The sequence below is a fragment of the Podarcis vaucheri genome, assembly GCF_965113315.1.
Source record: "Podarcis vaucheri genome assembly, chromosome: 13".
Lineage (NCBI taxonomy): Eukaryota > Metazoa > Chordata > Lepidosauria > Squamata > Lacertidae > Podarcis > Podarcis vaucheri.
Genome location: NC_138751.1, coordinates 26,450,514 through 26,474,822, shown reverse-complemented (window position 1 = coordinate 26,474,822; position 24,309 = coordinate 26,450,514). Strand labels below are relative to the sequence as shown.

Here is a 24,309-nt window from a genome sequence, read left to right as displayed (position 1 = left end):
TGATCATATAATGTATGGGACTGGAGATTGCAACATACACCTGGTTAATGGCATGATAGGTTTGTCCACTAAACAGCGTTTTAGCTTATGAGAATGAAGTGGTGGTAAAAGAGTGTCAACCATGGAAAAATGAAAAATGTGCATTCAACTTAGCAACTACTTAAGACCATGAGTCCATTTATAATTATTGACCCCAAGGAGGTTAAGATCAGAAAATTCATGAAGCCCATTTTGGCCTTAATTCCAAAGCAATATAGTTAATTTAATATATCCAATATCCAATGAAAAACAAATATTTCTGTATAATTCTCCTAATTCCAACTATAGAATTGTTCAGTAGAAAGGAAACCAATTCTGTTACATATGGCTCCTGGTTTTGTACTGGGATTTATTAGAAATAATTAAAAATTAAAATATGACTCTAACAATAGCAGTACAATAGATCTGCCAGAATAAACTGAAAAACCCGAAGATGAATAAATATCATCTTGGGACTGCACCAAATACAATGGATTTCTTGCTCCAAATGATGGTCAATCTGCCTCTGCTATTAAGCATCTTTGAAAAAGGTACACTACACAGACACTACACATGTAAACACTAGGTGGTGGGACCTAATGAAGGAGGATTGGTGGCTCTATCATGCCTGCTTGCAAAAGCTCAAGCAGTACCTTACTATGCATCATTTGAAGAACAAAACAAAAAGTTACATGGACCATTGGTCTGACATGGCTAATGCTTCTATGATGTGGCAAAGTTCCATTTGGAATAAGTTAGTAAAAAGTGCTAGAGGCAGTAGACCAAATAAAGGTAAAGGAACCCCTGACTGTTAGGTCCAGTCGCGGACGACTCAGGGGTTGCGGCGCTCATCTTGCTTTACTGACCATGGGAGCCTGCGTACAGCTTCCGGGTCATGTGTCCAGCATGACTAAGCTGCTTCTGGCAAACCAGAGCAGCGCACGGAAACGCCGTTTACCTTCCCGTTAGAGCGATACCTATTTATCTACTTGCGCTTTGACATGCTTTCGAAATGCTAGGTTGGCAGGAGCAGGAAATGAGCAATGGGAGCTCATCCCTTTGTGTGGATTCGAACTGCCGACCTTCTGACTGACATGCCCTAGGCTCTGTGGTTTAGACCACAGCGCCACCCACGTCCCTTTGGTAGACCAAATACACAAAACACTATTCAGCCAAAATGATTGATACCAATAGGCATTCATTTTATCTGCATATACCTAATGTCATAATATCTGATAATTTAGGAAGGAGGGCTGCAGCTCAATGGAAGAGCATCTGGTTTGTGTGCAGATGGTTCCTAATTCAATCTCTGGCATTTTCAGATAGGGACAAAAACGCTCCCCGTCTGAAACCCCAAAGAGTCACTGTTGGTCGGTTTAGAAGATAATGAGCTAAATGGCCTAATGGTGTGACTCAGTATAAGGTAACTATGCTACGCTATCTAATTATAATTTATATGTGAAATAGGGGTTTTAAAGCTATTTTCTCTTGTTTTGTTATCTTCCATTTTATCTAGAACTATGTGATGGTTTCTACACTTTCAAATGCACACTAATAAAAAACAAAACAACATGTTTTCATTTAAGGCAAATTTTAAAATTCCCCAGCATGTTTCTAAAACATTTTTAACAGTTGCAAGAGGAAGGGGGGAAAACTGTTTTCAGTTGGCTGGAAGCATCCCAGATTATTATTTCATTGATTTTCGTCCCTTTCAGATGAAGGTTAAAAATGGGTAAGGCTTTGTCAAAGTTAAATCTTTAAAAATTCCAGGGATTTCAGTTGGACTGATGCATTGTGACACTTTTAATGAAGCTTTATAGAACAGAGGTATAGTATTTTCATAATATTATTAAATTTATATATTGTTCTTCATCCAAGGATCACAGAGTTGTTTACAATACAAATCGAAACAGTGGAATCCAAATAATCATGTCAATTAAAGAAGAGCTTACCTTTTAAAAAATCTCTTCAAATGAGGGTGAAAAATCTACTCAGTTGTGACAATTACTGAAGGCCTGGATAATGTAAGAAAAATAATTAAGAAAGTAAAAGTGCTATAGCCAGCTTTCAGACCTTTATTGCTTTCCTTTCTTTTTAATTTGATGAACATAGTGAGTCAAAAGGAATCAGTAACATGGATTCTGAACCTGTGTTGTTAGTAATACACTAGATCTAGAACTGTTTTGAATTTAAGGGAGAACTAAATATATTACGTTTTTAATTTGCAAAAAATGCCACTATAGCTCCAAACATCTTCTTCTCAGTCTTGCATTATGTTACCAAAATATTCTTGAATTATCTTACCAAAATTGTGGGGGTAAATCTACCACAATGAGCTGATGTTTAAAAAAGCATATTCTCCTTATATAAGTAGCATAAGTTTAATTCCTAAACAGACAGGTATGTGTATTTGTGTGTGTGCATTGTTACATCCAGCTAAAGATACACAGTGCTATTTTAGTTCTTCATTTCTGATTTGCCCTTCCACATTCCCATATGATACAATCCCCACTGACTACTTTGTTTGAGAGCGTTGAAAATAGATCTACAACTATCCAGTTTATAAATCTGAAGTTATCATCAGAAAACTAGCTTTCACAATGAAACTGTAGACCTCAACAACTTGAGCAAAATTAATCCCACTGAACTTACTTGAACACACTCAAGGGTTATTCTGATCCCCTCCTGCATCCACTGAGTCTGGTCTTTAAAAAGTGTAGGTGGCACGTTAGAACTTTCTACCAACGGCTATTAGGCAGACAACATTATGGCATTGTTTTGGGTGCCTCCTATTATTTTTTGTGCTCCAGAAGTTGTGTTATGTTGAAAAGTATACACATTTTATACATGCTAGTTTACACACACACACGTCCACACACACAAACACCTGAAATTAATGTTTATTTTGCATTTTATTGGTATTCTGGAAGAATATAATAGACTTGTAAAATGCTTATAGGTCTTCTGTTCTATTGTATAACACATAAATGTTGTCTATATTATGCTGTATCTCATTTGTCCAAAGAAATGACTGGAAATATGGCAAGGTTGTGGATTGGACTAAAAAATCACCTTGCAGTTGTATGTGTTAATTTTTAAAAGTTGCCTATTTATTTTTCTTTTTTTAGTAAATGTTATTAAAATTGGGGGGGTACAAATATGACTATCAGATATCTTTTTATGAAGACTAAAATGCTAATCTAAATAAAAACACAGGGCAGAAATAGGGAAAAGAAGGGAATAAATGAATGGGAAAGGGGGGGGGATAAAAATAAAGAGAACTTCTGATTCTTCATCTGCCAGCTATATAGAAAATTATTCAACACACCCACTCCAAGATAACACCCAACAGCAAATCCACCTTCTATAAACCAACATTATTTTCAATTTTCAAAGCTAGATATTAAAAGTTCATTTTCTTTTTCATGCAAAAAGTCTATAAGAAGTTTCCAATCTTTAGTAAATATTAACAGTGATTATTCTGATTAAGCACATTGATTTCACTAACTCTGCTAAGTCCAGTAATTTTAATAACTATCCTCAACTGTAGGTATCTGTGCATATAAATGTATTGCTGCTATATTGAAACAAATGTATTTCTGCTATATTGAAACATATTGAAATAAAGTTTCAGTCTTTTTCTAATTTTATATCTAATAATAATAATAATAATAATAATAATAATAAATTTTATTTATATCCCGCCCTGCCCAGCTGAGCCAGTCAAAATAAACAGTCAAATAATTACACATTCTAAAAATATTAGTCCCAGTAGGAAGAGTTCTAGTTTCAAATGAAACTTGATCTCCAAAATCCTTTGTATCAGCGTATGTATTTGAATCCAATACTATTTAAAAGCTTTTTTACATGTCCACCAAGCATGATAAAATGTCCCTTCATTTTTCTTGACACTTTCGGCCAGTATTTGGAACATTTTTATACATTCTAAATAACTTCTCAGAATTTAAATTTTTGACATCAGGTGTAGGGTGGAAGGACGTGGCTTGACTTGGCAAACATGACTTTGCAGAACAAATTAAGATCTCTGCCGGGCTTATTTAGTTCCAGAAACCAGAGGTGATTCAGTGCTAGGTTATAGGAAGATTTCATCTGATGACTGGGCCTTTTGGTTTCCAAATTATTTGCTTTATCATAGGGTTGAGGAACCTGTGGACTTCTAAATATTGCAGGACTAAAGCTTCTATCATCCCTGAGTACTTATTACGGTTGCTCAGGCTGCTGAGAGAAGGAGTCAAAGATCATTTGTAGGACCACCAATTCACCATTTCTGCTTTATCAGTAAAATAATAGCTTATCTTTCTAATATATTGAACAGATTAAATCATTCGGGTAGGATAGCCCATATCTGATTTACAGAACAATTAGATAGATAGATGATAGATAAGAAGGTCATACATTATGACAACAAAACCTATGCTTTAGTTTCTTATTATTATGTTTTATTTTTTATGGTTTTATTTCCTTTTATTGCACATTTCAGAAATATAAAGTTCTTTACAAGGAAATTTTTTTAAAAAAGCTTATTAAAAACATGACAGTGATATAATAATTTAAAATGCCATTAAAACTCATAAGATTCATCCAATATTATGACTGCAGGTTCTTCCCCACCACCTTTTTAAGTGCTCCTAACACATCCTGGTTTCTCAGTGTGTAGATTAAAGGGTTTAACATGGGTACCAGTGCTTGATTAAAGATATAAATAATTTTGTCACTAGCCTGTTTGTCTTTAGACTGAGGTTTGATGTATAGTGCTATAGCATTTCCAAAGAACACCAGCACCACAGCTAGGTGAGATCCACAAGTAGAGAAAGCTTTCAGTCTGCTTCCAGATGAATGGATTCTCAAAATGGCCACAAGGATACGTGCATACGAAAAAAGGATGAAACAGAAGGGGAAAAGGATTGTGCCGGTGCTGGTGAAGTACATTGACAGTTGTCCCACAGCCATGTTAGAACAAATTAATTTCATGATGGCTGTGAGCTCACATGCAAAATGATCCACCTCATTATGTCCACAGAAGTGAGCAGGGTTTGCAAGACAGGGAACAATAGCAAGTAAGAAGGCCATTGTCCATGATACAATAGCCAAAACAATGCAAACTTTCCAGTTCATGATAAGCATATAACGGAGTGGATTGGAGATGGCAACATACCGGTCATAAGCCATGACTGCCAACAAGAAACATTCTGTTGATCCAAGGTATATACCAGTGTACATCTGAATGTAACATTTAGCAAAAGACATGATGGGTCTGTCCACCAAACAGTTGGCAATAGATTGTGGAACTGAAGATGTACAAAGACAGATATCAATGATGGACAGATTACAAAGGAAGAAGTACATTGGATTATGGAGCCGAGGATCAGCTATGACTACAAACAGAATGAGTCCATTTCCGATTATGTTTCCCAAGTAGATGATGGTCATTAAAGCCGCCAATCCTATCTTTGTTTTGGGATGTCCAGAAAATCCAATGAGGATGAACTCAGTTATTTCAGACTCATTCATATCCTCTAAGTCCTGTATAAAGATTTGCTTTTGGTGATCAGGGGAGAAATAAAAGTTGCTTAATATTTGAGAAAGTAAAAGAATTTGTATATAAACTAGACATTTACAGTATTGAAACTACAGTATAAACCTTGAAATTGATAATGCTATGATTAGATAAAAATGTGTAGGATCAAAATTATAGAACCTCCCTGGATAGACAGCTCAACTAATATGCATCACAGGTAATTTATTGAGAAAGCCTGAGATCTTTTTAGATGTTTCCCTTTTTTTCTTTCCTATGTTCCTGCGTTCTCACACCACATCTGGGGAAACATCACAAACACATTTTAAAAAGATTTCTAAGTGAATTCACTAAAAAATTGTTTAACATAAAAATAACAGGTCAATAGAATGCAAAATAATTTTGTCTATTTCTTGTGCTATATTAGAGTGAGATTTCAGACATTTGAATATATGACTCCCATATAATATAATTTTATTTCTTTTAAGTACTTTTTCATTCATGTCAGTGGTAGATATGTAAATATGCATGTAACTCTTCTAATGAAGCTTTATACAACAGAGGCATAGTATTTAATGTACAAGCTAGCATATCCAAGAATAACTAAGTGGAATACATAAGGTTAATTAAAAATGATAGCTTACCTTTTAAATACAATCTTCAAATCTATTCAGTTTTGACAATAGGCTTTCTCTAAAAACATTCAGTGTATTCTGGTTATTTCCAAATATTTTCCCCATAGTTCTGGTAGGATAACACAACAACAATTTCAAGAGACTTTGGGAAAGAAAGTGGGGCTTTTTGCAGCTATGATGGAGTTCCTTGCAAATTAAAAAGAAATATTTTTAATTATCCCTTAAATTCAAAACTGTTCTGTATCTAGCACATTAATATCAATATGTTTGCAGAATCCTTTTTTCTGATTCCTTTTGGCTTAGTAGCTTTATCAACTTAAAAATGAACTAATACAATTAAAATCTCAAAGCTGGCTATATGGCATTTACTTTCTGAGTTCTTTTTCATATGCTCTCTGGTCCTTCAATAGCTATCTGTGTATAGATAACACAGATTTGGTTCTTAATCAGGTGTATTTATGTTTCAATGAAAAAATATACTGAAGCATTGTCACATCTGGATAAAGATACATAACATTATATTACTTCTTGATTTCAGCTATATCCTTCTGCATTCCCATATGAAATAATCCCGATTGACTAATTTACTTGCAAGCATTCAAGGAACTCTTATAACTAGTCATATAAATATATAGTTATTATCACAAAACTATTTACAGTGGTACCTTGGTTGTTGAACTTGATCCATTCTGGGAGTATGTTTGACTCCTGGAACTGTTCGAAAACCAAGGCATGGCTTCTGATTGGCTGCAGGAGCTTCCTGCACTCAATTGGAAACTGCTGAAGCTGTGTCACACGTTCAGCTTCTGAAAAACATTTGCAAACCAGAACACTCACTTCAGGGTTTGAAGTGTTCAGGAGCCGATTTGTTCGGGAGCCAAGCCCCTTCGACAACCAAGGTACCACTGTATGTTCAGCAAAGAGTGTTTAGGCTTCAACCATTTAATGAAAAGGAATCACACCAAGTTTACTAGAAAACAGTAGAGTCTTCTAAAGTGCTGGTGGCACTTTGCAACTTCCTGCCCAGAAATATTAGGCCAGTACTATCATCCTGGAGGAACTTTAGCCAAACCAATACATAAGCTTTGGAAGCTTTTGTGAGACTGACATGATGATGGGGAGCCAATATGCAGGAGGGCTAGAGTTGGGCTAGAGAAATGCAAAAGACTCTGCCTGGGGCTATAACCTGGCAAGTGAAGTTCAGGTGACTGAGACAGGATTGCACCTGCCTTGAAGTGGCCTTCTTTTGCTGTAGCAACTGAGCAATCAGACCTTACAGACTAACTTTTCAGTCTGGGCCACTGAATTTTATTATATCCCTAATAGTGGCTGGACCGCCGGTCTTATCTGCGGCCAGTGGAATGCACAGTTCCCCTGTCAAAGTGGTGAACTCCATGAGTTGCCAACAAGCCTGCAATGAAGCTGGCCCCATTAATACATAATCATCTAGATAGTGTCCACTTCCCTGAAGGCCAGACCTGTAACCCTAACCAGTAGAAATCATCCGCATGTCTAGGCAGCAGGATTCAGTATTACATTTTGCCATTAATGTGTCCATGCTGCATTTTCTAACTAGCCTTACAGCCTGTAATGGAGGCTAACAGGGAAGTGCCAGGCCCCCGCAGGTCAATAAGAAAGAGGCCAGAGACTTGGAATGCACTTGACTTTTTATTCACAGAAAGTAACATAGTGAGTTCTCCCGGGCTTAACTCCTTCAGCTTGAGACGTTAAAGGAAACTTGAGCTCTGGCCCTGCCATTCCCCTCTAGCCTCTCACTCTGGAGCCGTCCCCAACAGACAAGAGACTGTGACATGGGGATGAGCTCCTACTCTGGGTCTTTCTGGCTCATTGCTAGGCAACATGTAGGACTCTACTAAAGGGGTGTGTGAGAGGAGGAGAGCCAGCAGGACTGAGACTACCCTGCTATGGTATGGCAGGTGTACTCTCTGATTCCTCCCTGTTTGTGTCTGCATTCACACCAAGATGCTCAACCTCCAGCCCTGTCCTGGAAAGGCCTTCTAACCCCCCTTGATCACTCCACCCTCATGCTTCCACCACCACCCAGCTCAACCCTCCCCATTGTCCCACCACCAGGACCAGGGGTCTAAGTCTTCATCTTCCCTGGGGAGCTCCTGGATGGAAGGATCCTCACACTCCTCATCCAGACAGTACCTGACACTGATTAAAGGATGCATACTAACTGAAGAGAACTCATGTTATATAGAGTAGTTAACCAACTCACCTCTTGGAGTGATTGATTGATTGATTGATTGATGATTGATTGATTGATTTATAATAATGTTTATTATTTTATTATCTGACTAGGTTTGCACTCCTGTCTCAGTGACATCTATGCTGGCTTGCCCATGTCCACAGTATGGAATATGTCAGGGTCTCCAAGGATATGCTCTATGTGGAGATGGCTTCTGGCACCAGGCCTGTTGGCAGACTAACTCTGTGTTACAAAGATGTCTGCATACATGACCTGAAGGCAGGGAACATCAACCCTTGTATATAACCACAGTGCCTAGAGACAGACAGGCAAGTTGTGTATCCATAGCAGTGACCAAAAGAGGAATCCCTACAGGGAGGAGCACAATGAGAAGAAGAGCTATGGTGCATCCTTTGCAGCACAACTTGATGCCTTCATCTGCCACAGTTAAGGTACTTATATACAGCAGATACATTATGTGAAGAAAAACTGCACATTTCCTTTATTTTCATTTTTTGTTCCTTTCAGAAAAAAATAGACATCTCCATATTCTTAATTAACAAAACTAACAACCTATTAAAAGGGTTACATTAAAAGAGAGCACTGTATAAATATATATGTGGCCCCTTCACACCTCTTTGGCCTAAGGAAAATGCAAAGTTTAAAGCATCATTTCAGTTTAACATACAGTGGTAACTTGGGTTACAGATGCTTCAGGTTACAGACTCCCCTAACCCAGAAATAGTACCTCGGGTTAAGAACTTTGCTTCAGGATGAGAACAGAAATCGCGCGGCAGCAGCAGGAGGCCCTATTAGCTAAAGTGGTGCTTCAGGTTAAGTACAGTTTCAGATTAAGAACGGACCTCCGGAACGAATTAAGTATGTAAACAGAGGTACCACTGTACTCTCAAGTATTAAGAGAAACCCTAAGGTTCAGTCAACAATATGATTACAGTTTCTTCCGTATCAGTCTTTTAAGTGTCCCCAGCACATCTTGGTTTCTCAGTGTATAGATTAAAGGGTTTAACATGGGTATTATTGCTGCATTGAAGACAAAAATAAATTTATCACTATCCTGATTGTCCTTAGATTGAGGCTTGATGTATTGGACTATAGCATTTCCAAAGAAAACCACCACCACAGCCAGGTGAGATCCACAAGTAGAGAAAGCTTTATTTCTGCCACCAGATGAATCTATTTTCAAAATGGTCACAATTATACATGGATAGGAAAAAAGGATCAAGCAGAAGGGGAAAAGTACTGTGAAGGTGCTGGTAAAGTACATGATCAGTTGGCTCACTGCCATGTCTGAACACATCAACTTCATGAGGGCTGTGAGCTCACAGGCAAAATAATCCACCTCATTGTGTCCACAGAAGTGGGCTGGTTTTGCAAGACAGGGAACAATAGCTAGCAAAAAGGCCATTGTCCATGATGCAATAGCCAAAACAACACAAACTCTCCAGTTCATGATAATCATATAACGCAGAGGACTGGAGATGGCAACATACCGGTCATAAGCCATGACTGCTAACAGGAAACATTCCGTTCCTCCTAGGTATATGCCAGCATACATTTGAATGTAACATGAAGCAAAAGGCATGACAGGTCTGTCCACCAAACAGTTGGCAATAGATTGTGGAACTGAAAAAGTAAAAAGACCAATATCAATGATGGACAGATTGCAAAGAAAAAAATACATTGGATTGTGAAGCCGAGGATCAGCTGTGACAATGAGAAGACAATGAGTCCATTTCCAACAACATTTCCTAAGTAGATGATACTCATCAAAGCCGCTAATCCTGTTCTTATTTTGGGATGTCCGGAAAATGCAATGAGGACAAATTCAGTGATGTCAGTCTCATTCATGTCTCCTAGATTCTGCATAAGGAATTTGCTTTTGGTGATCAAGGGAAGAAACAGAAAATGCACAATATTTGAGAAAGTATTGGCTACATATAATATAGGCATTTATAAAAAGAATAGTACAAACATGATATTGAAATTGATAATTTTATAACTAGAATAAAATGTTTGTAATCTGAATCATAGACACACACAAACAGGTTATATACGGTAGGTCAAATTAAATCAATTTTTAGTTTTACAGCCAATGATCGTACAGAATAAAAGGAAAACAAGTGGGGAAAATATGTACATTATTCAATAAGAACTTGGTCAAGACTTATTTCTATAAATTGCATATATTACAGGCAAAAAGCCTATATTTTAATTTTTTTATTTTAAAAAGAAATGTTATACGAAATTCAACAAAATACAGTATTATCAAACAGGATTTGGCAACAATAAACATAGTCCATATACAATTATAGATCACTGTCAAATGAAATCAGAAATAAAATAAAACCAAATAAAATATGTTCTTCCTTGCTTACAAATGAAATAAAGTCAGACCAAACAGGTACGGAATCATCCTTTCTTTCTTTGGCCTCTAAGGACTCTAAGCTCATTAATTAGTGCCCCCCCCCCAGGGCAATAACCCACATGTAATTTATGGTCAGTTTTGCTTTTATTTTTATTTTTCAACTTTCTAAAAGAGACTCATATTTGGGGAAAGATCTCAAACTTAAAAATAAATTAATAAATGGCAGTGTGTCGATTAAGTTGTTTAACATACAAATCACTGGTCAGTAAAATGCAATTTTGAGGCCTATCTTGTGTGATATTAGACTGGGTTTTTAGATATTTGAATGGGCAAGTTTCATAGAGATGCAAACTACAACTAAGTGGGGTTCAAGTGGGAGAGAGCTTCCCACCTGCCATGTGATGGAAAGTGTTGCAGAATGGCCACAATATTACCTGTTAAGGGGAAAGAGCAGTAAATGTATTTCATAACCAAGTGACCCATAGCACCAGCTGAGCAGACCCATTTAATGCAAGCTTTGACATCACAAGCTGCATGATACATTCTATTGTTTCCAAGTCCCTGCTGGCTTAGGCAAGGCTGGGAAAAGGGAACATAGGAAATCCATGAAACAACCAACAAACCATGGAACAAACACCAATGCAATGCAACTTTACCAGTTCATGATAATCAAATGATGTAGGTGCTGGAGATTTATTTTACTTAAAGCCCATTTTAAATTTGTTACATTTTCACATTTCTAAGACATCTTTAACAGTAGATGAGCAATATTTTGTTTTGAATTGACTGGCATTCTATTTTAGTATCCCTATTTATTGTTTTGTTGATTATCATCCTTTTCAGGTGCAGGTTGTTGATTCCTTATCCTCTTCTGCAAAATTACAAGCTAAATGACACTGCAGATTGCACAAGCACACATATACAGAAAAATGACACAATATTATGTTATTTCAAAATCATTTCACTGGGTAAGACTTTGTATAAGTTAAAAACTTAAAAGTCCACTTGATTTCAGCGAGAGAGATGTAAGTAGGCATATTATTATTATTATTATTATTATTATTATTATTATTATTATTATTAACTTACCTTCATCCAAAATAAATGAGATTTGCAACATAAAAACACAAAATGTATAAAATAAATATGAAAAATAATAACAATAAAACACTTCTAATGAAGTTTTATTGAACTGAGGTTCAGCGCCTAATGTAAAATGTTGCACTAAGTTATAAGTAAGTGGAATACAAGTAATAAGCTCAATTAAAAGAGAAAGTTACCTCTTCCAAATATTGAGAATAATCTGCTCAGTTGTGACAGTATGCTTAAAAAAAATTGGTGCAATGTGGTAGTTCCCCTTTTTTCAGAGTTACAGCAGGATGATGCAAAAATAATTTCAAGAGACTTGGGAAAGGTGAGAGAAAGAGCTTTTGAAGCTAAGTTGGAGTTCTTTACAGATTAAAAATAAATATTTTAAATTCTTCCTTAAGGTTATTCCAAATGTAGTGCACTCACACCAATACATTTTAAGAATCCATTTTATTGATCCTTTTTGATCCACTATTAGCGAATTAAAAAGAAAGTTATACAATGAAGGTATCAAACTAGCTACAACATATTCACTTTACAAGTTCTTTTTCTTATGTAATCTGGGTATCCAATAACCATAGCTATGTAGGAAACATATCTTCCATTCTTGAACAGCTGGATCTATCTATATCTGAGTGAAAATGCATCTTGAAGCATTGTTACTTTCAGGTAAACAGGAGTAACCTTATGTTAGTTCTTGATTTCTGCTTTAACCTTCTGCATTCCCACATGACCTAATCTCTACTGATTAATTTGCTTGAGAGCACTCAAGAACCACCGATAACTATTCAACATATAAATCTGAAGTAGTGATCACAAGACCATCTATGTTTCAAACAGAGGGAATAGCCCTCACCCATTTAATCAAAAGGAATTCCACTGAGTTCACTAGAAAGCAATCAAGATTTGCTTTGATTTCACCTCATGAATCCAGTTAAATAAAGTATAGGTGGCAGCATCTACACTTATTTTAAGTGTGAAAATGCTTTTGTTCCAAATAGCCTATGCAGCCCTGTGATTTTAGTAGGTGTAAGAGTTTTAAAAATTCTTTTTTTATTTGAAATTATGTTTTGTTTAACAGAACCCGTTTTTCAATATTTGGCTTTTCATTGGCATTCTAACCTATCTTTAAAGATTTTCTTGAAAACTACTTTTTCTTTTCCCTAGTAAAGGGTTTACAGATATTTGACAAATAAACAAATAAATGCAAATCATTGTGATCTATTTAAATTTCCAAACATTCAGTTTGCACTCAACTTGCTTTTTTCTTTTTTTAAGGATTCATTTGCATGCCCAGCCGCTGTCCCCCATCCCAGCGTGCCTAATAGCTGAGTGGTAAATGAATGGACACAACTGTCTGGGATTTAAACAGCCACAACTTTATTGATTTCAGATGTAGGAAGCTTTGGCATAGGCCAGGGTTCCACAAACTTTTTCAGGAGTCCCTCAGACCTTGTGGGGACTGGATCCACCCTCTCCTGAAAGGACCCCCTGCCGCTACTCACACCGCCGCCACTGCCGCCTTCTCTTTGGCAGTGTTGTCGTCCTGTGCCTTGGCCAGGGGTCCACGGGGCGCAGAGCCCAGGCCACTGGCCTGGGTGGTGGAGGCAGCCTCCCCGCCACTGCTGCTTCCTTCTGCTTGGCTCTTGGCCATACACGGCTGCCTCAGCAGGAAGGGGCATCGTCCAGAGGCGCCCGCAGCTTCGGATTGGCTGCAGGAACTTCCTGCAGCCATTCCGAAGCCGTGCCAGCGTAGTGGAAATCTGTCCCCATGCGGCGAGGCCCCTGTGCCGTGCTAGTTTAGTGTGGGGACTGACCGCGTAGGCAGCAGGGTCCGCAGGGTCTGAGGGCCAGATTTACAATCCTGGTGGGCTGCATCCGGCCTCCGGGCCTTAGTTTGCTGACCCCTGGCATAGGCATTGGGTGTGTATCCCTCTCAGCCCCCCCTTCTGGGGCAACTGAGGCACGACAGAGTCTATTCAGGGGGTGGATTCATCGCAAAACACAGGTTTTACCCAATGCTCATTTCCCAAGAAATGGACACCATCAGGATGAAACAATTTGGGCATATTGGGCTTAATGTCTGGGTATTGAATTATGCGACGCTGAAGATGCTGCATTACTTGTCACAAGGCCCTATTGATTTTTACAAGGGCATAGTTTAGGTGGCTGATCTCATTGTGCCACGCCACTGACAATGTGGGAGGAGCTACGACCAAAAGATGCAGACTGCAGTTGTTCCAGGTCAGCGATTGCTGTCAAAATCAAGTCCGTACTTTTTCAAATGACAAGGTTGTTCTCGCCCAGTTTGAGGATCGGGGCATCAGGTGGGCCGTGACTGGTGATGGCTATCTGGAGTGTAGGCATAAACACATTCCAATGCAATGTGAGAGAGAGTGAGAGCGAGCACAAAGGCTTCGGAGAGTCACTCAGGGTGCAAGTTAATGCTTTTGTGCATGCAAGTGTGAGTCAGTAACTATATATTACAGTTATGGACTGCTTCATTATCTCTAACCACTGGTTAAGACACATTTTACTTCAATTATTAGTTCTTAGATTGCTGTCCCCCAACCCAAAGTGTAAATATGACTATGATAAACTCATTTCAACAAAGTTACTTTTGATAACTTATAATTTTATTATTGGTTCATTACATACGCAGATATATACATGCACCTGGAAAGTATATATATATAATAATTGGGGGAGTGTTAATGCTCCTTACAGTTTGTTTCTTCCTTACATTTTGGTGTATCAAGACAGAGAAAAATTATATTTCTATCGGCTTATTCTAGCTTGAAACCTTTGGGTAAGATAGCCCAAGACCCAATATACATATAGTAAAACACTTACAGTAGATATATACAGAAAAACATGTTTAAATGAGTTTTACTAATTTTACACTAGTGATGCTGATGATGCTAATATATTTTGGGGGAAATAGTAAGTATTATTTTGAGGACAAAATTATCATGTGAAATAGGGCAAATGCAGATAGAAGAAGAGTGAATTTGTACATGTCTGCCTCATTATCATATAAAGTGAAGGCAAGGTGAGGATGTTTAAAACCTATTGAATGGAAGTATGGAACTGAGCCTTCTCATCTCACACACATCCTATTCTTCCACCAGTAAATTGCTGATGTACTGGAAGTGAGATGTGTAGGAAGCAACAGAATTGGGTGAGGAAGGTTCAGCTCTATAAAACCAAGCACAACTCTTGACATAAAAGAAACTTCACACACACACACCCCACCTTGTTTGGTAATATGACAGACACATGAACCATAAATATGGCCAACCCCATCTGGTCTATATTGGCCCTAAGGAAATACAAAAGACAGGCATTTTCATGACCTTTAGGCTGAAATCCCTAATAGTCTTTCTAAAGCGGAAACCACATTGGACACATTATATATATACAGTGCTTTTTTCTGGGTGGATACGGGGATATGCATATCCCTAAACATTTTGTGAATCTAGGTTTGGCCTCAGTGAGGGGCAGTATTTCAATATGAGTAGGAAAATGAGAGTACCCCCTTTTTAAGAAAAAAGCAATATATATATATATATATATATATATATATATATATATATATATATATATGCAGGTTTTGGTGTCTTCGGGTGTCTTCCCGTGTAAGAGTCGGGGTGTCTGTGCGACGTTTCGACGAGGTCTCACTCGTCATCTTCAGGCTGGTGCTTTCGGCTTCTTGTTACTGGAACAGAGCAGAGTCTGGTGTTTGAGTTCCTATAAATACTGTTGAGGGGTGTGGTGTATAGCCTCCAACGTTCTGGGCAGAGAGGAAGTTCCTAGATTAGTGTGCCTTTTCTTCTTTTGTTCCTTAATTACTTGAGGGATATCTTGGGTGATTTCATGAGTGATATTCTGAATACCACTGGGTGGGTCATTAAGTGTAGATTAGTTGCTAAAGCTTTCGTGTCTTGACCTCTTGAGCTTGTGAAGAGTTTTTCTGAGAAGATGGCTGTGCTGCATTTAGTTGTGCTCTGGCTTGGCTTCGTGTATAGGGGCGAGCTGTGGTTTTGTGCCTTGTGCCAGCCAGATCTGTGTAGGGATTGCAGGGGGGTGCAGCATCCGGAGGTGCCACTATAGTTTGGCTACTGGATGGAGTCTGTAATATGTCTGTGGAGAGGGTCTGGGTTTGGGTCTGGTGTGGTTGATTGGTGACGGCGTTCTGTGTGCCTCTGGTTCTGGTGTCGGTTTTTGTGGGGAGGGCTAATTTCCAGATGTCTGGCAGGCGGGACGTGTCGTCACGCTTGTTCATGTTGTGAGGGTGTTTCTCTATCTCGATGGCTTCCATGATTATTCTCTTGTGGTGATGTTCCATGTTAAAGAGCAATTTGGAATCTGCAAAATTAATTTCGTGTCCTGTTTCTTTCATGTGTTGGAAAAGAGAGGAAGTTTTTTCTTCTTTTTTGACGGCATTCTTGTGTTCTGCGATACGTGCATTTATTCGTCTGTTTGTTTGTCCAATGTACGTGGCTGGGCAGACTTTGCAGGGTATTTCATAGACCCCTTGGTTTTCCAGCTGGATTTTGTCTTTTGGGTTTCTGAGGATATTGGCTATTTTTTGGTTGGTGCAGAAGGCTGTTTTGATATTGTGTTTATGGAGGATTTTGCTGATTTTGTCTGTAGTGCCCTTGATATAAGGAAGGAGGGCCATGCCATTGTTTTCTTCTGTGTCTTGGTTTTTGGGGGGTGTTTCTTTTTGGATTAGCTTCGTAACCCTGTTTTTCTGGTATCCATTGGCGATTAACACATTTGAGAGATTCTGTAACTCAGTTGTCAAGTGGTCTTTGTCAGCCAGGCATTTGGTTCTGGAGATGAGAGTCTTGGCTACGGAGTTTATACGGAGTTTACACCCCAAAATACAATTCACTATGGAAATAGAAGACAACAACCAACTCCCCTTTCTTGACGTCCTAATCTACAAAAAACCTGATGGCTCCCTAGGACACACTATCTACCGGAAAAAAACACACACCAACCGCTACTTACATGCACAATCACACCACCACCCTGCACAAATAAACTCCGTAGCCAAGACTCTCATCTCCAGAACCAAACGCCTGGCTGACAAAGACCACTTGACAACTGAGTTACAGAATCTCTCAAATGTGTTAATCGCCAATGGATACCAGAAAAACAGGGTTACGAAGCTAATCCAAAAAGAAACACCCCCCAAAAACCAAGACACAGAAGAAAACAATGGCATGGCCCTCCTTCCTTATATCAAGGGCACTACAGACAAAATCAGCAAAATCCTCCATAAACACAATATCAAAACAGCCTTCTGCACCAACCAAAAAATAGCCAATATCCTCAGAAACCCAAAAGACAAAATCCAGCTGGAAAACCAAGGGGTCTATGAAATACCCTGCAAAGTCTGCCCAGCCACGTACATTGGACAAACAAACAGACGAATAAATGCACGTATCGCAGAACACAAGAATGCCGTCAAAAAAGAAGAAAAAACTTCCTCTCTTTTCCAACACATGAAAGAAACAGGACACGAAATTAATTTTGCAGATTCCAAATTGCTCTTTAACATGGAACATCACCACAAGAGAATAATCATGGAAGCCATCGAGATAGAGAAACACCCTCACAACATGAACAAGCGTGACGACACGTCCCGCCTGCCAGACATCTGGAAATTAGCCCTCCCCACAAAAACCGACACCAGAACCAGAGGCACACAGAACACCGTCACCAATCAACCACACCAGACCCAAACCCAGACCCTCTCCACAGACATATTACAGACTCCATCCAGTAGCCAAACTATAGTGGCACCTCCGGATGCTGCACCCCCCTGCAATCCCTACACAGATCTGGCTGGCACAAGGCACAAAACCACAGCTCGCCCCTATACACGAAGCCAAGCCAGAACACAACTAAATGCAGCACAGCCATCTTCTCAGAAAAACTCTTCACAAGCTCAAGAGGTCAAGACACGAAAGCTTTAGCAACTAATCTACACTTAATGACCCACCCAGTGGTATTCAGAATATCACTCATGAAATCACCCAAGATATCCCTCAAGTAATTAAGGAACAAAAGAAGAAAAGGCACACTAATCTAGGAACTTCCTCTCTGCCCAGAACGTTGGAGGCTATACACCACACCCCTCAACAGTATTTATAGGAACTCAAACACCAGACTCTGCTCTGTTCCAGTAACAAGAAGCCGAAAGCACCAGCCTGAAGATGACGAGTGAGACCTCGTCGAAACGTCGCACAGACACCCCGACTCTTACACGGGAAGACACCCGAAGACACCAAAACCTGCATTCCTGTACCCGTGAAAATCTACGAAAGCATATATATATATATATATATATATATATATATATATATATATATGAATTCATAAATAAATAAATACAGATTCAATGCTGAGATCTCTGTTTCTTCCCAGTCAGCCTTTTAAGTGCACCTTTCACTTCTTGGTTTCGCAGTGTGTAGATTAGCGGGTTTAACAGAGGAACAACGGTTCCATAAATCACAGTTATAACTTTGTCTTTTTCTTCCATCACCTTAGACTGAGGTTTTAGATAGGTGAATATGCATGTTCCATAGTAGATGCACACCACAGTCAAGTGGGAACCACAAGTGGAGAAAGCTTTCCACCTCCCACCTGACGAATGAATCCTTAGGATGGCCACAATAATACGTAAATAGGAAAAGAGGATGAAAGAGAAGGGGAAGAGGAGAGTGAAGCTGCTTGTAAAATACATAACAAGCTGGCCCACAGTGTTATCTGAGCAAATTAATTTCATGAGGGCTGTGAGCTCACATGTTATCTGATCCACTTCATTGTGTCCACAAAAACGTGCTGGGTTAGCAAGACAAGGAACTATAGAGAGCATGAAGGCACCTACCCAGGAGATAGCTGCCAAAGCAATGCAAACTTTCCAGTTCATGATGACCATATAACGTAAGGGATTGGAGATGGCAATATATCGGTCATAAGCCATGACAGCAAGCAGGAAGCATTCTGTTGATCCAAGGTATAAGCCAGTGTACATTTGAAGGTAGCACATGTTAAAGGACATGACCGGTCTGTCCAGCAAGCAGTTGGCAATAGCTTGAGGGACTGAAGTTGTGGTGTAACAGACATCAAGTATGGACAAATTGCAAAGAAAAAAATACATTGGATTATGAAGCCGGGGCTCAGCTACGTATACAAAAAGAATGAGTCCATTTCCAATTATTGTCACCAAGTAGGCTAAGATAAGAAAGCTCATTAAACCCATCCTTGTCTTGGGTTTCCCTGAGAATCCAATGAGGACGAATTCAGTTATCTCAGTATTATTCAGTTCTCCTAGTTGTGGCATCAGGATGTTACCTGAAGCAAAAGAAACCAAATGCCATTTGGATTTCTATAGCCATTATAAAATCATTAAAACCTGGTCAGGTCTAATATGCTAGTAGTACTTGGGTTTCATTGAATTCAGTGTGAAAAATTAGCCATCAGTCCCATGAATTTCAACAAAACCTAAATGTGACTAACTCTATGATTCTATGATTCTATGATCTTAGGTTTGATTTAGTCTAATTCTACTACCCTAATGCCTTCATACTGATATTATAACAGAAGCTGCAAAGTTCCCTTACACTGCATGTGTAAATTCTTAAACTGAAAATTAGTAGAAATTACAACAAATGTGTAGCTCTAGACAACCATACAGAATGAAACAAATTTTAAATAAATATTCCCTTAATCCTATTAAAATAATTTCCAAGAGGAAAAGAAAGATGTCATTCACCAGAAGTACCATATGAAATTTCTAAGACATTTCTACACTACTCATTTTTCTAATATAAAGAGAGTTGAGGTAGTAGGTGACTTCCTTTACAAGCACTGAGTCTACAGAGAAATAGTCATAATGAAATTCATTTGTACAAGGCTGTCTCTACTATGCTTGTAATGGTCAAAGTGTGTAATGTTCAAACATCTTACTTCAAAGATGGAACAAAGAAGAATAGGTGGTATATTCATGTTATGCTTGTGAAAAGCTCATGTAACACCAGCTTTGACAGTGAGAGGCGCTGATTAGAAGCACTGAACTGACAATGCATGACAAAGCATGACAAAACTTATGCTCCTATGAGAAATATGAGACCTCCATTTGGAAGAAATAGTACCTTTACAACTGGACTTTTTATCTGACTGCAATACTATATCAACTTTTCTACAAGTAAGCATTGATTTTAATGGGACTTCTGAGTAGAAAAATATAGAATTGCATTCATTCATTTCATTATTATATCTGGATGCTTCCACACAATTATTTAGTGGATTTATTCCCTTCCGCCAACAGATTTCCAAGGTATGTAGAATGAAATGTTTGCAATTGATTGAAAGTATTTCTGGTTGCTGTTTAATTGATTACCCCTCATTTTGAATTTAGATCATTCAACCGGCTTCCCTGAAATGGTGATCTTAAGAGAAAATGTATAAATGTGTAAGATGTAATTTGGAATACTTCATGGCACAAATAAGCTAGTCCATACAAGAACAGTGAGAAACCTATTAAGCCAAGCCTCATGAAGTGACCACAATATTTAAAAAATGTGTAACGAATAAACAAAATAGCTTACCATTTATTGTTGGGGTTTTTTACTCACTGAAGATTGGAGGGGGAATCGTGGAAAAAATCCTTCAGAGCATTGAGCATTTCTCGCCCTCCCCCTGCAAAAAAAACCCCACGTTAAGGATGCTGTTCCATTTAGCATAAATCTGCAAAATGACCCAAAGGTAATTCAAAAGGATTCAGAAGGCAGAATATAGATAGTAAAGTTCTTGTCGTGTTAAAAGCTAGTACTTTACATATGTCCCTAAAATTCTGAGCAGTTCTTATCTTAGCTCATCTATCAATACATTAAAAATTCCTCTTCAAATAAAGGACTCACAATGAATGCCTGAGATTAGCTACAGCATTTATGGTTCCTGACTTCCCTTGGTCTGATGTTTCTATAGTTTTATGTGACTCCTTTTATTTATAGAATATAGATTCAGGTTTACATGTGAGTAAATAAATACAAGTAAATCACAGTCATTTCCACAAATCGGTAAAGGTGAAGATGACTTTATTATTTCTGACTTGTATTTCTTCTTTGTGGGTTCCCACATGAACGAATCTCCATTGACTAATTTGTTTTACATTTAAAAAAGAAAACTTTAAGCATTCAACATGTAAATCCCAAGGTTTTGATCACCACCACATGCTAAGTGTCATGAACAGGCTCCTACAGGGCCTCCTACTGTCACCTCATGGGACCCCACCAGCTCATCTTAGAACTTTGGGTCTTCCCCTGATAGCAGCCATAATTGATCTAGCCTAAATGATGTAGACCTTTGAAGACCATATTCTTACCATGCTCTGCTGGTTGGAGCAACTAAGGACAGGAAGTTCGGCACAGAAGTGTCAAGACAATCTTTATCACTTAGTTTACGTGAACTTAGAACTTGGAACTTCAGTTATGGTGCTAACCAATTTAAAAAATCCATTTTTTTCTGCCTGTTACTCTATTTGATACCCTCAAATTAAAAACAACCATTCAAGGCCTCACTACCTTGAAAGGCTGACTTTTTCACAATTATATAGGGCCTTTGTTGAACTTAGGTTTCAGCAGATGCCTTCAGCATATTTAGAGGCGAAATACATTGAAATAGCTCATATGGAAAGGAAATGCATTTATGGATGTAAGCAGGTTGACGATATAATGTATTGTTAATTGTTTTTATAAATTTATAAATAGTGCTCAGAGATTTTTTATCTCCTATTCTTTATTGATTTTCAGGTCAATCTAACCCCCCCCCCCCAGTGATAGTTGAACTCTTAGTCAATAAATATCTACAAACTGGTAGCCAAATTTGGACTGGAAGATAAGAAGCTTTGCTCCAGTTATGTTAGTGCATTGTAATTCTAATTTTTTATGCTGTAAATGTTTATGCTGTAGGCTTTTACACCATAGACTTTAAAGGTTATGGTGTGATTTTAGAGAAATACCTTGCTGTTGCCCCCTGTTGTTCATTGTGAAGGCCTTTGGCTATATACAATAAATTGACTGAATGAGCATGACACTGAAGAAAAATAAGGCAGTCAACATTACATTTCCAAAAGTATGTAATAGGGATAAAGAATAGAAACCATGTCAGAACAATTTTTGTCACTCTGAGAAAGTATCCATACAACTAGGCTTACAGAAAGATTTGAATTCATATCCTACATGGTCAATCTCATTTTCCCCAAGCAATTTATCTGTCTCATCAAGACATGGGATTACAATAATTATGAAAGCCCAAGTAACAGTGACCAACATGATGCAAACCACCCTCTTAATGATCTGTGTAGTACTCATGGATTGGTGACAACAATGTTTCAGTCACGAGCCATGACTGATGCAAAATCTTTTTGTGACAATTGTAATTCCCCCTCCTTCTCCATTGAAAATCATATTTCTCCTCCTCTTTTATTTCACTTGGTGGATTCAGGCAAAATGTCTGCTCCCCACCCAAACTGATAGAACCCATCAACTAAAATGAAACGAAGCCCGTCTTAGGAGCGAGCCAAAAGCAGGTAACAGCCTGTCAGTCTGCTGCTGAGATGCAAACACTATTTTCACCAAAAGTATATTTTTGAGTTTCAGTTCTTGAACTACCATTATATCCAACTTGTGAAGCACCCAAGATGGAATATGTGTTCTTATTGCAGGACCATTAATTGAGATTCCTGGGCAAATTCTATATACAAGAATGGGCCACCAATATTGAGACTCTGCTGAGCTAGAGATCAAGCTGTTGATAGGTTTATAAGACAGGGAGAATAAAAATAACACCACAGCTAAGTTCACATTTTGTAGGTAATTATATTTTTGGATAAGATATGCCATAACATGAACGTTAACTTTACATTCCTGTTACATTTGTAGTGTATTTCCATTTCATTGCCAAAAACAGTAAAAAGAAGTGACACTATGGGACAATCAAGGAAATGTTGCTTCACATTATGAAGGAACATTGCAACTAAAACAGCTGCATAAACAAGTTTAGTATGTGATGCCTGGCTTTTTGTTACCTAAAAGTCTCTTCAGTGCTCCTAAAACTTCCTGGTTTCTGAGTGTGTAAACTAAAGGGTTAAACACAGGTGTAAGCACTGCACTGAATGCTGCAAGTACTTTTTCCATCTCATGAGTCTTCTCATTCTGAGGGAAAAGGTAGACAAATATGGCTGTGCCATAGTACATAGTCACTACCGCCAGGTGAGACCCACATGTAGAGAAAGCCTTCATTCTGCCTCCTTCTGAGTGCATTCTTACAATGGCTGCTAGAATGCGCATGTAGGAGAAAAGAATAAAACTAAGGGGAATAATCAGTGACAAAGTGCTGGTGAAGTATACACTTATTTGGCTCATAGAGGTATCCGTACAAATGAGCTTAAACATAGATTTGAATTCACATCCTATATGGTCCACCTCATTGTTTCCACAAAACCTAGCTGGCTTAGCAAGACAAGGGGCTACTGTTATAAGAAAGGCTGCTATCCATGTGGAAGTAGCCAACATGATGCACACTGTCCTGTTAATGATGAGTGTGTAGCGCAGTGGATTGGAGATGGCAATGTATCTGTCATAAGCCATAACAGCCAGGAAGAAACATTCAGTTGTACCAAATAAGAGAATAGAATACATTTGTGTATAGCATGCAGCAAGAGACATTACAGGCCTATCCACTAAGCAGTTGGCTATAGATTGTGGGAGTGACGTTGTTGTGAGGCAGAGGTCAATAATGGACAAATTGCAGAGGAAAAAATACATGGGGTTGTGGAGCCGTGGGTCACATATCACTACCACAACAATAAGTCCATTCCCAAGAACTGTTATGAAGTAGGAAATTATAAAAACTGTCATTAAAACCATCCTTGACTTGGGTCGACCTGACCAGCCGATGAGGATAAATTCAGTCACAGCTGTCTCATTTTCGCCTACTTCCTGCATAAAGGCTGGCCTGGAACATAGCAAAAGAAATACAATGTGAATAATTTGAAAATAGCTATACTTAAGCAAATTTAAAATAACAGCGCTCTATGCTGTGAACTGTTGTGAACTGCCTTCCACAACAACAACAACATAGTATGCCACCCTTTATCTGTAGATAAAGGGTAGGATACTATGATGATGATGTTGTTGTTGTTGAACTTTTGGTCTCCTTTGGTGTCTGGGTTCACATAAACAGCTGATGAGGTTGTAAAATGTTTCCACGACTATATCACTTCAGAGAACATGGTTGGATATAGAGAAAACACCTTGCATTTAAAAATTGCGGTGTCAGAGAGGAGAGTTCTACCTGAACCTCAAATTTTAAATACAATAAATTTCAGACAATACTACAGTCATACCTCGGG

General features: G+C 38.3%; 3 protein-coding genes across 3 annotated transcripts; all 3 read right to left on the bottom strand.

Annotated features, from left to right (window-relative positions):
- Positions 1-4,626: 4,626 nt before the first annotated feature.
- On the bottom strand, positions 4,627-6,261 carry LOC309517294 (olfactory receptor 13H1-like; the record flags this gene model as incomplete). The annotated part of the gene is made up of 2 exons (XM_082196436.1): positions 6,199-6,261; positions 4,627-5,562 (listed from the first exon to the last, which is right to left on the bottom strand). Exon 2 carries the CDS (start codon positions 5,548-5,550, stop codon positions 4,627-4,629), a length of 924 nt encoding a protein of 307 aa, XP_082052562.1. The 5' UTR covers positions 5,551-5,562; positions 6,199-6,261.
- Positions 6,262-18,288: 12,027 nt separating this feature from the next.
- Positions 18,289-20,542, bottom strand: LOC309516579 (olfactory receptor 13H1-like; the record flags this gene model as incomplete). Its single annotated transcript, XM_082195340.1, has 2 exons — positions 20,504-20,542; positions 18,289-19,247 (listed from the first exon to the last, which is right to left on the bottom strand). Exon 2 carries the CDS (start codon positions 19,234-19,236, stop codon positions 18,289-18,291), a length of 948 nt encoding a protein of 315 aa, XP_082051466.1. The 5' UTR covers positions 19,237-19,247; positions 20,504-20,542.
- Positions 20,543-22,954: 2,412 nt separating this feature from the next.
- Positions 22,955-23,902, bottom strand: LOC309516578 (olfactory receptor 13H1-like; the record flags this gene model as incomplete). Its single annotated transcript, XM_082195339.1, has 1 exon — positions 22,955-23,902. The coding sequence occupies one exon, from the start codon at positions 23,900-23,902 to the stop codon at positions 22,955-22,957; it is 948 nt and encodes a 315-aa protein (XP_082051465.1).
- Positions 23,903-24,309: the final 407 nt, after the last annotated feature.